Here is a 16,888-nt window from a genome sequence, read left to right as displayed (position 1 = left end):
CGACACTTCGGTCACAGTGCGACCAAAGGACACCGTCCACCCGGCTAAACAAGATGGTGTTGTCTACAGGATTCCCTGTGAGCGCGGCAAAGTCTACATCGGGGAAACAGGGAGATCTATGCAGGAGAGGATCAAAGAACACGACAGGGATATACGACTCGCCCGTACCCAGACCTCCGCCGTTTCTGGACACACCCACGAGACCGGCCACTATCCTATCTAGAATGAGGTCAAGTTTATTGATCGAGATCCTCACTGGTACATACGTAAGGTCAAGGAAGCTATTCACATAAGACTTCACCCTAATAACATCAACAGGGATAGTGGAATTGAAATTCCTGAACAATGGATGCCCACGATCAAGAAACACAACAACAGGAGAATGGTACAAGAGCGGACCACTGAGGGAACAGCTACTCGCCGGAACGATGGAACAATAAGAGGATCGAAATGCACCAATCACAGCCGACCTTTGTGATATAAATGATACCGTGCAAGCAGTCGACCTTATCGCCTGAAGAAGACTAGCAGTAAGCAGTCGAAACGTCGCGATCTACATCTCAAGTGACTACATCGTGAGACAAACGATAATACACTTTATTTTAAAAGATTATGTTGTGTGGTCTAGAAAACACAAAAAACACAAGTTATACTGAAGTAACTCGAGCCTCGACAAATTGTTATCGATTTTCAACAGAAGTTTTACAAAAAATCAAGAGTTCAGAATCAAACGTTCAATTTAGTTCGATTGTCCAATTATGTTTGTGTGAGTTTGATTTGGTTGCATTCAAATCGCTCATTCTGTACATTTTGCTTGCGTTACATATAGTAACTGTTGTATCAAAATATTGTATTATTACCGTGAAACTCAGAAAAATGAGAAAACCAGAAATATATTTATGGAATATTATTTTATAGCATGGAAAAAGTCAATTAAGAGTGAAAAAATTAACCACAAACAGCAGTGGTAATTGGTTGTGGTTTTGAGGTTTTCGCACGTACTAAACTTTATTGTGATGCTTCAGTACACAATTGACCCGTCAGAATTAAATCAAAGTGTTCATGGTTTTCTGAGTTTCACAGTAATACAAGAATCTAAATTCCAAATTCCCGAGTCCATACATTTCCACCCTTTATTGTGAGGCGACCGTATGCAGTCAGGGGATCATTTACGGTACGTACAATCTGGGGATATTTTCCAGTCCAAAATGGGGATCATTTGCAGACCTGTACAGTTCCATGTAGTTCTAATAAACAAAGGCACTGATCCATTGTTAAAGTCAAACCATGATAAAAGTAGGCTTGATGTCGCACTTGGTAAGGTTTCCTATTTTTTTCGCTGTACATCGTAACCAAACAAACTTGTTGGATTAACCTTATCATAAATGTTAGTAGTCCACTGAGTGTTGCTACCTTCAGGGGTTTTCGCACGCCTTGCCTGCCTATGTTTTTTCCAAAGCAAACGTTCCGTTATGTAAAATTCACCATCTACTCCATTTAGTAATGCAAAACACTCCAAAATAGCTTTCCACTAAACATCACCTTCAGCAATCCCTCAGCAACTGCTGTAAATCTGTGGTTAAGAAGGACCCCCTTCCTTAACTTAAGGAAGTTTGCGCTAATTGTTTCTGCGCATTCTTACTGCGCGCGCAAATTTAGTCGCCATGTCATGCATGAGACAGCGTGCTAAGTAATAAAATGATCAATTATAGGGCACATGGCCATTGCCATAGCTTTGCCTAGATTTAATGATCTTGGACGTTTGGTGACCCCTATTTTTCTTTTGATGGATCATGTTCTCTACTGATTTTCGACGTTTAGCGAAAAAATGAAGAAAATCTATCGACTAGAAATTTGAATTTTTTGCAAAATGCACCATCGAATTCCATTCTTTCTAGCTCTTCGTTTATTTGTGCGACGGTTTCAAATGCCTCTTGAAGGGTTAAGTTTTGTGAAGACATTGGTAAAATTTGGAATTATTTAAGCAACAGACCTACTTCTACAAAATATGATTACGATCATTTGCCTCACCTCCAATATTTTTAACTATAAACCCCTGTAGACCATGCTGAATTACGAACGCCAATTTTTCTGAAAAGACAGTGACCCCCAATTTTCTTTGCATTTCTGACACAAGTAACTCATTTTCTGACTGCCTTAAAAATTTAAAAAATCTATCGACTGGAAAATTTTGCGCGCGAACAGCCTTAACAACAGAGAGGGTCCTCCTTTGAGACACTTCCACCCCAGCAGTAAAGGAGGTCGATTGTCTCCATTTTAAAGCAAGCAGCTAAAGAGAATAAAGGACTACATAGATAATCCCAGAAAGAATTTCCCGACTTGAAATCAAATTCTCACAAACCAGTACCAGAAAATGTACAAAGCTTGAGGAGAGCTTTGACGCTGAACTTGGAAAGTCTCTTGACAAGTCTCCTCACACAATATGCCACGTCACACAACGTTCTTGTCTCGTAATGTTCTTTTTCACGCAATTTTCGACGGATACAATTGCTAGTCTACAGATGAATCACAAGAGTGCAGTTCTCACGAAATTCTGTGGTCTTAGTTTAAAGCACACTGTAATAGGCTAAAAAACGTGACACCACGCGCTGTCAAGTACGAGGCTAATCTCAACTGTAACTTCTCATGCTGGCCATCAGCTTCACGTTTTTTGTCTCCAGTGTAGTATCAAATGGCTCTCCTATTGATAGTTGTACGTTGTCATTAGAAATCAACAAGTCTCTAAACAGTGCCCTCGAAGGAGGCCTGCTCTCATCTGGGTGTGTTAGGCATGAGTAGTAGCTCCATTGCCAAGCAAGCCAGGTTGATGGCTGTTTAGCCACTACTGTTAGGTTTAGAAATCATTCGCACCACCAACATGTTCACAAATGTCATCATAATCCACAGTTATTACGTTCTTGTCCAACAAAAGTTGAATAACAGCACTGTACTTTGAAGTATCCCGCTTCAATAACACAGCAAGCTTGATTTGGAAAAATAACATAATCAGACAAGTCTTTCATTTCCATTTAAGTCGGCATACACCAGGCAACGTGCTGAGGGGACGTGAAGTGGGGACAAGCCCCTTCGTGTGTACGTGTACGAGGCATATTATAGGGAAAGTACGCAAGCTGGTGCGCTCAAATTGGGTATTGGTTCATTTCTATGTTGTAGCGAGCACAGCTTGCAAGAGCAGTGCACACGATGCAATATTGAAAACTGAGGTCAATTTGTCCAAATTCAAACCAACAGGATTCATACAAAGTCTTGCGGGGACAAAATTTTGTCCCCGCAACAGATGTTTTTCGCAAAAACTGGAAAACTGTCACTGCAACATGTCCTCTACTGTGTGCTGAACGTTAGTAATGAACTCGCACATTCTCCCTTCAATATCAACACATAGCCAACCAGACAGGTGACTTTTAAAAGTATTATTGTTCCAAAATATTCAGGGAGACGAATTACCCAAACTAAAATAAAATGGTAGTTGTTTCCCTGAACACGTACTGTTGAAAAGATGCTTCAAACGAAATATAAGATAGAAAACCTATCTATTGAAAACATCAAGGTGTAATGAAAAAATGGAAAGGTAGAGGAAACAGCTACTAACTTGTCCTCTGTGCTGACCGCTGACCACTCGTACATGGGTGTCTAGAGTCTTGGGTACAACTGTTTCCAATGCTGATTGTGGTACCTCTGAACAGACGGATAAATAAACAAACAAACTAGTAGCAATCGTAGATTAAAGACTGCGTTCGAGCATTGGTAGGTAAAGCAAAAATTCTGGGAACAGCATCTTGTGCCTGAACTGTTAGGTGGACATTGTTCTCATTTGAACATGTATTACATAATATTAGTTACGACCGGTCAGTATAAAACATGGACCATAGTCGGTAGGCCGCATTTAGTCCGCAGTCCGCGTTTTATACATGAGACAATGTTTTATACCCAGTCCATAATGATAAGTCCGCGTTTTATACCTCAGTCCGTGTTTTATACCCAGTCCATAGTTCACAGTCTGCAGTCCGCATTCCATATTTTATACTGACCGGAAACCTACGATTCTGGACCGTGTAAATTGATACAAACGATGCCTGTTCCGTCGGTATGCAAGACGACGTGCTTTCATTACCAAAACTAAGACAATTATTAACAATTAACATTTCGTGAAGACATGTCTGCAAGGTTTTTAAATGCCATCAACAGACTTCAAACTTTAAATAAACAACTTGTCTGCTACAGTCGACAATAAGCTGCCTCAACACTCGAAAGTCTGCAATTTTACACAACACGCAAAAGATAGCACATGGATGAAAATGATGACGTCATTCGCCCCTGAAGAATTCTTTGGGGGGACCAAATTGATGTCCACAGAAAAATACATACAAGAAAACTCGATTTTCCTCCATTACCCAATTAGAACTGCGTTTTGTCGAATGCAAATATTAAGACTCGACTTGTATTTCAAAATAGCCAATAGTACAAACACAAACTTTATTTTTGCATGGAGAATAAAGGAACTTTACATTTGTCAGATGTGGACACACTACTAAATGGAACTGATTTTGCTCGTCTATTAGAAGAGACTGAACTCGTTGCAGCGCAGAATAGGTGAAAACATTTTGCTCCAAAAGTCGGCAGTGTTACAACTGAACAAAGCTTGGCTCAGCTGTAAAAGACTGCAAAATAACTTACGCTCTCGATCAGGAATGAATCCCATTTTGTTTGCATTTCCGACCTACACTATCTGGAAAAATAATTCTGCCTATCAAAGACAAACTCCGAAACAGGTGCTAACCTTCTGTAGTGGAGGCATCTAAAACTCATACATGATAACTGACACCAGCAATTGAGCTCACGAAATTGAAACTCTTCGGGTTTGACATTTACATCAAAGCCAAACCGTGGTCCTGATAAGAATTTGATACACATTTGTTACAGAACGCTTTCAAGTGGTATACTATGAAATACCACGAGTCACTTGTGTTGTCTTGGGATAATGTAAGGTGTCATACCGTTGAGTACTAGTACAATGGCTTTTTGTGTTTTGACTGGCTGTATTTTCTATGACATGGTATGAAATATAGTTATGACACTTCTGCGTGGTATACCATGGGATATCCCTGCGTCACTTGAATTTCTCAGTAAACACACTCCTCTTAAAGTTTGCGTGTATATTGAGAACATACAATTAACTCATGAGATATTCCATAGTATACCACTCGAAAGCGTCACAATAGCACTTTATCAAGAGGGACTCCTCCAAAGTTCTTTTACGTGTAGTTTTCTCTGATCAAATAGAACCGGCCTTAGTTTTTTCCTGAATATTGATCACCCGTCAAATGACTCAGCAAGAATATGTGCAAAAAACAGCTAAGTTTCCCACCTTCGAGAAGTCTTCCTTCCTCTGTTTGACAGACGCATCTGTCTCTACTAACCACATCAACAACTTGCACCTTCAAAAAAAATAACTATATTCAGTTATTATCCAACAAACATATCTACATGGAAGGTAATTAATTTCTTTCTCTTCAGGTTTAAGATGAGCTTACTTCTATCCTCTCCGAACTGTGTTTAGCCTGAATGGGCTGGAATTGTTTACATGACTACATCCAACCTATTTTCTTTCCCATGACGACTCCGAAGGGAACTGTTTGTAGGGTGGGTAGTGATGTTATCTAACCAATCACAGCACACGCAAATGACGGTTTCAAAGCGAAATGACAACTGGCCGATGCTGAGTGCGTAAACTAGGCCACGACTGAGCTGGATGCTGTTCCTGGTTGGTTGAAACACAGCATGTTTGTTCTGATAGGATAACGTACAGTCTTACCTTCTTGTTATAATATTTGCCTTTCTTGAAATCCTTGCTGATGATCCTAACTTTGGTTTGTGGATACAGCCAGCATTTTGCAGGAGTTTTACCTTCCTTGTGTGAACTGGATTTACTTTTGTCATCACCTTTGTCCACTTTAGAATGTTTACTAACGTTGGGCTGTGTTTCACTGACATAAACCAAGGAAATCACCAACCAATTTTAGTATTTCAGTAGAAACACTATTATTCTAGCTATCGTATGATTGTGCTACTAGGTTCACAAGCTACTTAGCCACTTCTAAGCTAAATTCGAGATAAAATAACATGTCTTGTATACAAAATTACTGTATAACCAGTTTATTGATAGCAGGAACAGGATTAAGAGAAATGGAGGCACCAAATAACTACAATAATTGGTCACAATCAGCAGGAAAATTCAAATCTTGAACTTGCAGCCGAAGGGTATATGCTAACAAACTGTCGCTACTGGAGCAAGAAGCTAGTTAATTAAAAATTTGTAATTTGTAGTTAATTACAATGCAAATTAACTGTGGACACATTGAAAGGTCTTGACTCTCATTCCTCGGCCTTGCAAAGCTTTGTCTTTTTAATAGTAAACAGGTCTTTTAACTTTTCTCGGTGACTTGAACACTACATTGTACGGCGGGAAATCGAGCATTTTACTGTCTTTCTTCACATCAAGGTGGTAAAATGGTTGAAACGTCGCCAAAAAAACTGCAAACCTTAAAAAAGATTTTATTGACGTGTTTATAGTTTAAAGTTTATATAGAGGTGTTTTGATTCTATTGATGCGACTAAAAAAAGCAACAAAAAACAAACGAACAAAAAGATACCAACCTTACACAATCATCATCTCTAGATCTCTTGCAAGCTTGTTCTAACTTTCGGCTATTTTCCTTTGTTTTGTCTGATCAAAAATATCAGGATTTCAGAAAATAGTGTGTAAAAGAGCAAAAAGAAAGGCGCAAAAAATTGCTTAGAAAACTAAAACAGAAAGAGCAACTGGAAGTGGATATTTTTAACCATAACAAAAAGAGCACAATTTATATCGTTAATTATACCGTGCACTTTCTACAGAATCTTTTCTGTATACAGATGATCCTGGATATCATGTCATATAACGAGCCTAGTCACATGGCCAATGGGATGGGTTTACCAAGACAACTATCACATTTGCGACCACCCACTTACGCAGAAAAAGTGCACCTAACAAACATGCAGAAAATACAAGAAATCCACAGGAATAGCATTTAAGAATATTTGAAGGAAGGTAAAAAAAAAAGAGTAAACAAAATGAGATGATGCATTGTAAACCAAAGAACCAAGACTCTTTCAAGTGAAAGTAATTTTGGTCCGCTGGTGATCTTGCTAAGGACGGTACCTACCTTTGTTAGTGTGCACACGTTACCCATCATGCAAGGCATGGTTTAACCACCAAGTGCGCGCTAGGGTTGGTATTGACATAATCAACTAGGCTGCCATGTATGCCACTAAACTAAAAGCAAATTTTCCTACCAAATCAAGTTAATGAACCTGTACTTAAACCAGGAACACCAGAAAAGCAGTGTATCGCTAACCACTAACTGCTAATGGCTTCCAGCTCAAAAACTAGCTGTTATCTGTCAAAAATTATACTGAAATCCAACTGTAAACCACATACCTAGAGATGGCGTAGTGTGTGCACAAAACAAGTGCAAAAGATGCAAATGTTCTACTTACTGGGGAGGTGACAGAAAAAAAGAGTAACAGGCACCGTAAAAGTTTTCAAAAAAATGAACAACTTTAAAAATGTGTGGCTACCCCTACATTTTATGTTATGAAATGGAAGTGACAAGCCTATTCAACACGTGATTAGTTTCTAGTTGTTAGGAAAAGGTATTGAGACTGTATTTTAGCTGGACTAGAGGAAGGCTGTCAGAGACGCTTAAGACGTTGTTGCAACGATTTTGTTATTAAAAACATACCAAAAATGGGTTTTATGTAATTATTTACCATGTAGTCTTAAGATCTTTAAAAATGTGTTTGCTTTTCTGTGTGTAACGGCGAATTCTAAGGAAATCTGTGAAGAAATATCTTCCTTCTTTTTTCAGAAAAATGCTGGCAGCATTTTTGTTGAGATTCAAGGCTAATTATCTCGAAAAAATGCATGGCTACCCGTTTTTCAATGTGGATTCCAATACCCCTTGCAAAGATCTACTTTTTCCACATGGTCCTAATCTGGCGCAAAAACCTAATTTGTATTTAGTAGGCACCGTCCATAAAACAATGTAAATACAACAAATAATATTACACTCAATACTTGTGATATCTACGGTTTAATCAAGGTTTTGGCAAGTGTTATCAAGTCTTTGCCTCCATTTGACAACATTTACCTCCTCTCTCTAGATATCATAAAAACACCATCCAGTAACAGCTAATGACGGTATCCACTTAAAATAACTGCAGGAGGCAATTATCAGACAACATTCTTACCTTGTCTCAATAAAATCTTATATTCAACATCATCTAAGAGTCTTGCATTAACTTGGTGTAAAGTGATGTTCTACAAATTAAAGGAAACAACAATTTTCCTCTTTATACCTAGCAAAACATTTAAATATAGCAACAATCTTTATGAGTTCCTATCTCAAAATCTAATTTCTCATCACAATACCCACACATTATGAATTACCAAATGACAAGGATAAAGAAAATCATCGACTAAATCATAAGATCTTGATGCACCAGTCCACCAAATTCTCAGAACTGATATTAAAAGAACTGTATGGCTGTCAGTAAAGAGAATTTACATTTTAAACTTGGGACTAAAAGGATTAAAGACAATGAAAATGTTTGAAACTTTTGGAATGATTCTTTTTAACAATCACTCAGGTACAATCAAGAGAAGATCAAGGTAAACTGACCGCGATCTTCTCTTGGTGCAAAGTGAAGCGTAGCAATTGCAACTGGTTAAAATACTCTTTTTTCGTTCAAATTGTCCACGAGTGGAATGATTTACCTGCAAATGTTGTAGAGGCCGGCAACCTGAAGCTGTTTAAGAAAGCTTTGAAATCGTTTTTACGTATTTTATAATCTAAATTTTAAAGTTTTAGCACTTATTTGTATTTGTAACGGCACCTCAGCATTAGCTTGTAAATACATATTTTATTTTAGGGAGTTTTTTTTACATAGGGTCCACCTCAGGGTGTTTTTTTGTATTTTATTTTTTAAACCCTGATTTAAGTCCTGTATGTATTTCTTCCTAGTCAGTACTTTCACTTCCGTCTTTCATCCTTAATTCTTTATAATGTACTGTTTTGTGGGGTTTTGTTGCATTTGAGATTGGCCTTTTTTGGAGGTTGACTTCCAATCTTCCATTGAGTGTCCCCAGACTGGCTTACACATCAGGAAAATGACAGAACTTTGTTTTTTGCACACTACATTGACATCTATAAACAGTGGTAATAATGGCAGAAATGCGTTGAATGTTAGATTTTGAAATTATATCCAAATTCAAAACTACAGACGGTTTTGCAACCTCAAAATCATCTGTAAAACCCTGCAGCTTTTGAAAGTACTGTTTGAAGAACTTTCAACTAAAACTTGGCACAAGAGCTAACTTTTAAGTGCTATTTTAAGTCTTATCTTATCACTGGGTGAATTTCAAAATTGGATAGAAAAATAACAACATCAACATGTACTTTTACCAAAACTAGTGAGAGAATCTCAGAGAGTACAGAGTGCAATTTACGGCTCTGATGCAGTAGTCGCACGGGCCCTCACCCCTGCTGTTCGCTCCCTTGGTAGCCAACTAGGCCTTTTCCCCTTTGCAACATATGAGCGGACAAAAACATGATAAGGCATAATCTTAGCAGTGTGTATGTTTCATGTTTGTTATTTCTTCCAAGGACCAAAGATAACTTACAATTACTGTTTGTCAAGACGGTTTTGAATTTTATCGTAGTGTTTTACTGTCAGTTTCGTTCATTTTAAATTAAAAAATACATAGAAGTAGAAAATGTGATAATTTTACTTCTCGTGCCAACATTTGTAACTTGATACTTTTGTTCTCCTCGCCAAGGTATGCAACATGATACCCTTGTTACCTCGAAAATATATGAATATATATGTATTTTTTTTACTCACTGCTGGAAATAAATGGAATAAAGTTAAATATCTGATGAAAGTTTGAAGAGGAACGATGTTTTATTGAAAATGCAAATTTTCATTAGAGTGATAAAGAAGAACTAATCTAATTATTACATAGTTACGTCGCGCCACGGAATAGTGCATTGTTATTCATATCAAACTAATACATGATGCTATCGAGTAATACAACAGAGGAGCGTTTCAACGAGAAGAATTGAAGGTAGAGATCGTTACTTGGCCGAAATTATATCCTACATCAGTGAGCGAGTTGCCACATCAACTGATGAAATTGGAGGTTTTAGTAAGTGCCATGGACTCCGCGGCAATAACTGCGAAGTTTCTTTTGTCACAAATTTGCTAGTTTTACATGTAACTAACGCGGAAAAGTTTCGGCTTAATATCAACTTTTTGCTCCCCTCATAGAAGAGGAAATAAACAAGCCGTTAAGGAGAAGCAATATGTTTCCATTCTTTATTTGAACCCTGGCAAACACACAATAGTTATAACAGAGCAGATGGAATTTTTCGGGTGATTCCAGAAGATATGCAATCACAATAGCGGTCTTTGCACTAAAACGGGATAACTGATGTTACCTGAAATATAGTTGCTATCCCCTGCCCCTGGTATCACTCAAAGAAACGTGCAGATCTGAACTCGAGAATGGAGTTTATCACACTGCCAATGCTAGAACACATGTGTTTTACATGTCGTGTTCTGCCACAACGAAAACCACTCTACATTTGTGTGTGATAGCGTATGAAATGTGTCTTTCACCTTACATATAGTCGACACTGACGCTAACTAATCTGCACATGCATTTAGAGCAAATTGCTTTTGTTCCTAAGATAATAGCACCACAAGGATAGCATGAGATTTGCGATAACATATACATAGTTTTGTCATGTTTTCAACTAAGCAACGTAAGTATAAGCCCGATTCTCATATCCCGCCGACATACCTGCAAAGTAGTCGCTAGTTGCAACTGACAATGTTCGGCGATCTGTTCTAGTGGGTTCTCAGCGCATCTGCGATGGATTGCCCACGTAATCTAATTGGCGCGAAATGCAAATTGAATTGGCGCAATTTTCGACCATTCCAACTGTAAATATGATAGAGTCGTCTTACTGTACTACGCTGCGTCCACAGATGATGTTCACATAAAATATTTTCATCGCTGATAATCGCCGACAACTGCCAGCTTTCCTGCAAAGTTTAACTCAGCTCAACTTCACAGGCAAGCCGGCGGTTAATGCCTGGGACAAATTTTTTTTATGATTCCCCGATAGATGTTCACATGTGTCATAACGGTGTCCCAGGCCATGTCCCAGGTATGTCGGCAGCATATGAGAACCAGGCTTAACACGTTTTGCGTAGTGCACTCGGGTGCCTACCCCACCCAGCCCCCTTCCCGCAAGGCAAATGCCTCAGCGAACAGCAGCCTCCTAAACTGTCCCTGGCCAGTAGTGCACTCTGCACTAAAAAGGAAAGAAGAATACTATAATTTGAAGCTTATAAATAAGGTATTAGCTGCCTATAACAACCATGTGGCAAAAAATATGATACTGCAACTTAGATCAGTTACTAACCTCTTCGCTTAGATGAAGTTGAACAGTGATTCTTGATGTATCGACATCTACAGCAACGATCTGACAAAAGAAGGAAAATCCACATGCAGCAACTGTTATATTTTCACACTAGGAGCTCTCTCTCACACACACACACACACACTAAAGTTCTTATGGGACCAAGCGCGCCCAGAGGCGGGAAGAAGTGAGAACTCAGACAAAAATCAAGCCAGTATTGAGGGGGACGAGGGTGGAATGGGAATTTAAAAAAACAAACCATTTGCATAATGAACAATCTCGTGCATAGTGAGGAATAAGAAGAAATCTAACAGCATTTCAAGACTCTGCAAGGTTAAAGAGAGCCTACAACTATTATAAACGTGTATCTCCCAGAACAATCTCGTTTAATTTATATATAGTTAGGTGCCACTCAAGGTGTGTGGTTTTTGAGCTATTTTGAATTAACCTTTTTTGTCTGGAAAGTGGCAGGATTTGGACATCTACCCAGTCACAGCCCCACAAAAAAATTCTACTGGCACCCCAGTACATTTCAAAAATGTACTTCATATCTTGGAGAAAGAATAGAGAAAAAAAGTGGACAGTGAGATAATGAGTGGCATGAGTTTGTAACAGAGTATTGGTGTTCATATGAGTGACAGAGTTGACTCATACCAGCTCTTCAGGTGTCTGCCCAATGGAGGTTATTAAGAAAAATGGCAGTGTTGCTGGGTCACAGCAACTGGCACCCGTTTTATGAAGCTCGATTTGGCGTAGAAAATTTTGTAGAGCTCTACGACTCTACGCTTTCGTCACCAGTCTCCTCCTACGTGTTGGAAAGATACATTGCCTCCTACTTCATAGCTTTTACCGTAGTTGTGTATTGTTACTACGGTTACCTGCCAATTTCGTCACATTTGATTTCAAACCATCTACCCTCTAAGTCCATCTACCCTCTACGTTCTACCAGCTACTTGCTCTACGCTCTACGATCTACCCTCTAAGCCCATCTAAGCTCCCCACGTTCTATCAGCTACTCGCTCTGTGCTCTGCGATCTCCATCTACACTCTAAGCCCATCTACGCTCTACGCTCTACGCTCTACGCTCTACGCTCTACGCTCTACGCTCTACGCTCTACGCTCTATGATCTACCCTCTAAGCCCATCTGCTTGGAAGGTTATTGGAATCTTTTAATTTTTTTTTTTAATTTTTTAATTTCTTAACGAAGACTAGTGAGCAGCACAAAGGAGGACGTCTTGTGGTTGTAAGCTTTTTCGTGTACTTCCGACACGCTTCGTCTCTATCTGAGACTTCTTCAGGGAATGATTTAAGCGTGCCTAAGTTTAACTTCCCAAGGAAGTGAATAGCTGCTGAAACATGCTGTAAACGGACGTTATAAGAAACGCCTTAATGCACATGTTCTTGCCTGTTGTTATATTGTGGGGGCCATACAATTAGCGTTAACCGTATGGCCCCCAAAATATAAAAAAAGTGAAAAAATAAAAAAAATGTTATAAATATAATCAAAAATTAAAACAGTAGAAAAGGAATTTTTTTTTGGAAGGGTCCCTAAGAAATCCTATTAGAGTTTCTTAGTTGTCTCTATAGCAAGAATGATCGTATCAAACTTACGTATTATGTCATTGACGAAAGTAGTATTTCGTTTCTCGATTTATTTCTTTGCAAAGATGCTAATATTAGCACTCTGCAGTTTCTACCTATCAAAACCCACTAAATAAGTATCTGTACATTCCCTTTGAGTCGTTTCATCCCGTGAGCAACAAGAGGGCGTTTATTAGAGGCGAGCTCATATGCTATACTAGAAATAGTTCCACGTTTAAAGCCTTTAGCGAAACGCGAGAAATTCTGGAAGCACCTCCAGCTTCGCGGTTACCCAGATGGGTTTTTACTTCCTTTATTCACGGAGGTTAAATACAGTAACAGAACTAAATGGCTTTCGCTAAAACGTAAATCCCGCAACGGTAGAATAGCAGTCTTTAACTCTACATTTAACTGTAGTCATGCTAGCTGATGTGAAGCACATTTTGTTTTAGAAAACAGGCCTGAGAAAATACGCACGCGGATTGGTTAAAAATCGTGTTTCTACTAAGCAATTAGATTACGAGCTCAAGATTTCTATCGCACACTGCTATGCTACTCACCATCTATCACTAAATAGGTAGTGAGTAGCGTAGCCAATCACAGAACAGCATTCATAATACAAAGCTAGTAGATTTATACTAAAACTCGATAGAAACACAGAACTAGCACGAGCTGTTCACGTAATGATGGCGCAAGCAAAGAGAATTTACATTTTGATAATCAAAGTTAACAAGTTGTTTTCCTTTTTTTCGTCGCAGTGTTTTCTAAAAGAAATAGAAAACATGTTCTCCATGTTTCTATCGAGTTATAGAAACACTCCTGAAAGTTTGGGAGAACTCGAAAAAGCTGTGGAAACTGTGCATTTCTCGTTCTCCCAAACTTCCACTCGTGTTTCTATAACCCAATAGAAACATGGTACATGTTTTCTATGTCTCAAATAGTGTACTCAAAAAGTGCGAATACTTAGGTCACGTGACTTTGAACGCTTAGTGGATGCTTTGCGACCACGTGGAGATGTTGTTTACTAGTTTTTAGAGTCGTAAATAGTCGTAGAGATTGCTGTTAATTTCAAGTTCGAATAAATGGTTTAATTCAGAACCATACTGGTAGCAGAGCGAGGTTCACGTTGGGGAAATTCGCCGAATTCAAGAAAATGCCGTCAAATTCGAAGAAGAAGAAGCGCCACGACTGAGCGAAGGGCACAGACGATGGTGAAGATACCCTGCGATGAAATTGCAGATAAAATAGAAGAGCAAAAGATCAAGAAAGCCAAGTCGAAATTGCTATTCACAAGACGAAAAAATCAGCTGGCGGATTTATTAGAAGATGGAGTGGTGAGTAACCGTGAAATAAGCGTCAAGCTCGAGGAGCAATTACGCGAAAAAGAAGAATCTGTCAAGCGTGCTCAAAAGAAAATGGAGGAAGAATATGCCCGTTGTCAAAAAGAAATAGAAGTCGAAGTTAGAGAGGCGAAGGAGAAATTAGCCCCTGCAAAAGAAGATTGCAAAGAGAAATATTCGAAGCTCGAAGGTGCCATAGACGAGGAGCTTGAGTTGTCGCCTCCACGCCCGCCAAAAAGGGATATTAAGCCAGAAGAGGACGAGAAGACTGTTGAGGAATCACGGAAACATGAGCACGGGAAAGACGTGGAAACAATTGATGAGGGTTTCTATTCCGGTACTTAGTGGAGACAAGCGGTCGTATGGGAGCTGGAAGGCAGCATTTATGGCTTGTGTTGACAAAGCGCCAGCCACTGCAGAGTATAAATTGTTGCAGCTAAAGAACTACCTATCTGGAGAAGCGTTGGCAGCAGTTGAGAGCTTAGAACATTCGGCCGAGGCCTATGAAGCAGCTAGGGGCAGATTGGCGAGAAAATTCGGTAGTCGATGTTGTCAGATCAATTTGCACTTAGAGGAATTGGACCAGTTCCGACCAATTTGTCCTGGAGAAGCCAAGGACCTAGACAGGTTGGCAGACTTACTGGACGTGATTGTCATAAATCTGAAAGAGGCCAGAAGAAAAGAGGAACTTGGCAATGGGTCCTTGTACATGAAGGTGCAAAAAAAATGACCAATACCATGCTTGCTAATTACAACCGGTGGTTGTTTGAGCAGACAAAAGTGGAATGTGTTGAGACACTTCGTGAGTGGATCATGCAAGAAGGTGAATTCCAGACTGTTGCGGCAGAGACACTATGTGGGCTGATAGGAAAACGAAGTGATCGCTCACACACATTCTTTGGTCGGACAAGCGGTTGAGGAAAGCCTGTTAGCACAAATTACCCACTTTGTAAAAAAGATCATCCAGTGTGAAGCTGCGAAGAGTTTAAGAAAATGGATGTGCAAAGTCATTGGTAAAAGGCTAAACAGCTCAGACTCTGTTACCGTTGCCTCTGAAGAAATCACAAGGGAGGGCGATGTACTCAAATTAGTCGGTGTGGTATTAATGGCTGTCAGAAAGCGCACAATCGGGTATGCGTGGAGATCAGTTTGTAAATGGTGGAAGTGCTAGCAAGTCACAAGTGATACAGCCAGAGAGGAGCCTACCCTTGGACATGGGAGCTAGTGAAAACAGTGCATGCAGTTCTGGCATGGAGGGGGAGCGAAGTACACGTACTGAACACTCCTTAACAACAACCATGGCAACCACAAAAGCTCCAGAGCCGGCAAAGTATCTCGCCTTGTGTACAGTACGTGTAGTGGTGAAGAATGGGGAGCAAAGAATGATCGTAAATGCCTTACTTGATGACGGAAGAACAAAGACCTTCATGAATGGTGATGTGGCTGCTGAGCTAGGATTGGAAAAAGTACCTAACGGATGATAGTTAATGTGTCAAATAGCGAGGAAGATTCCTTTGAAACCATGTCAGTGGAGTTCAACCTGCAGAGTATCGATGGCAAGACTCGTGCAAGAATTTCATCATTTACTGCAATATGGGTGACTGGGAACATGAAACCAATTAACTGGAAACGGCAATCGGGAAAGTGGAAGCACCTGCAAGGTGCTAGCTTCCCCAATCTTGGCCCTCGCCCAATCATTGACATGTTGATTGGCATAGACTATGCCGAATTGCACTTTTCCATTGGAAATGACTGTGGCCAACCTGGGGAGCCGGTGGCTCGACTGACACCTTTAGGCTGGACGTGTACTGGTTCACCTGAGCTGACAGAGGACAGCGTGCAGCAGACAAATTTCAACATGGCCCATTTCGTTCACCAGCAAGAGAAAGAATCAAGCTCCGTATTGCAGAAGTTTTGGGAGGTCGACTCATCTGGGTCAATCACAGAAAGAGAGTTGTTGAAAAAAGAGGAAGCTGAAGCAATAAAAGCATTTGAGAGCTCAGTGCAGTTCAAAGGGGAAAGATATGAAGTAGACATGCCGTGGAAACCAAACACCCCCGAGTTTCCAAACAAACGGTTGATCAGCACTGAAAAGAGACTTCTGAAGGATCCTCAGCTAGCGGCGTTGTATTCAGACGTCATCAGTAAGTACATACAGAAGGGCTACGTTTCTAAAGTGACACCCTCTAAGACAGAAGAGAAGGCCTGGTGTCCTGAAAAGACAACTACAAAGACTAGGGTGGTTTTTTATGCCTCTGCAAAATTGGATGGACTGTCATTGGATTACGTCATCTGCCAAGGACCAAAACTCCAAACGGATATCTTTGATGTACTGCTACAGTAACAGTTTCCAGTAGCCCTAGTGTGTGACATTGCAGAGATGTATCTTGGAATTTGGATATCACCCTCAAGTAGAC

At 39.8% G+C, this 16,888-nt stretch overlaps 2 protein-coding genes across 2 annotated transcripts in view; one reads left to right on the top strand and one right to left on the bottom strand.

Moving 5' to 3' along the window:
• Window positions 1-343: 343 nt before the first annotated feature.
• The window catches only part of LOC145503097 (G-patch domain and KOW motifs-containing protein-like), a 58,963-nt gene continuing 42,418 nt past the window's right edge, over window positions 344-16,888 (bottom strand). The window contains exons 8-14 of the mRNA XM_081482543.1: window positions 11,553-11,612; window positions 8,311-8,380; window positions 6,676-6,745; window positions 5,834-6,005; window positions 5,387-5,456; window positions 3,611-3,696; window positions 344-2,983 (exon numbers count right to left, since the gene is read on the bottom strand). Of these exons, the coding sequence (XP_081338669.1) occupies window positions 2,855-2,983; window positions 3,611-3,696; window positions 5,387-5,456; window positions 5,834-6,005; window positions 6,676-6,745; window positions 8,311-8,380; window positions 11,553-11,612 (657 nt within the window). The 3' untranslated portion in view covers window positions 344-2,854. The remainder of the gene's footprint in view (window positions 2,984-3,610; window positions 3,697-5,386; window positions 5,457-5,833; window positions 6,006-6,675; window positions 6,746-8,310; window positions 8,381-11,552; window positions 11,613-16,888) is intronic.
• On the top strand, window positions 15,936-16,832 carry LOC145503116 (uncharacterized). The gene has a single exon (XM_081482561.1). The coding sequence runs from the start codon at window positions 15,949-15,951 to the stop codon at window positions 16,813-16,815; it is 867 nt and encodes a 288-aa protein (XP_081338687.1). The 5' UTR covers window positions 15,936-15,948; the 3' UTR covers window positions 16,816-16,832.

This window comes from Orbicella franksi, chromosome 11 (assembly GCF_964199315.1).
Source record: "Orbicella franksi chromosome 11, jaOrbFran1.1, whole genome shotgun sequence".
NCBI classification, from domain to species: domain Eukaryota; kingdom Metazoa; phylum Cnidaria; class Anthozoa; order Scleractinia; family Merulinidae; genus Orbicella; species Orbicella franksi.
Note: the sequence above shows the minus strand (reverse complement) of the source record. Positions and strands in the feature narration are given on the sequence as shown.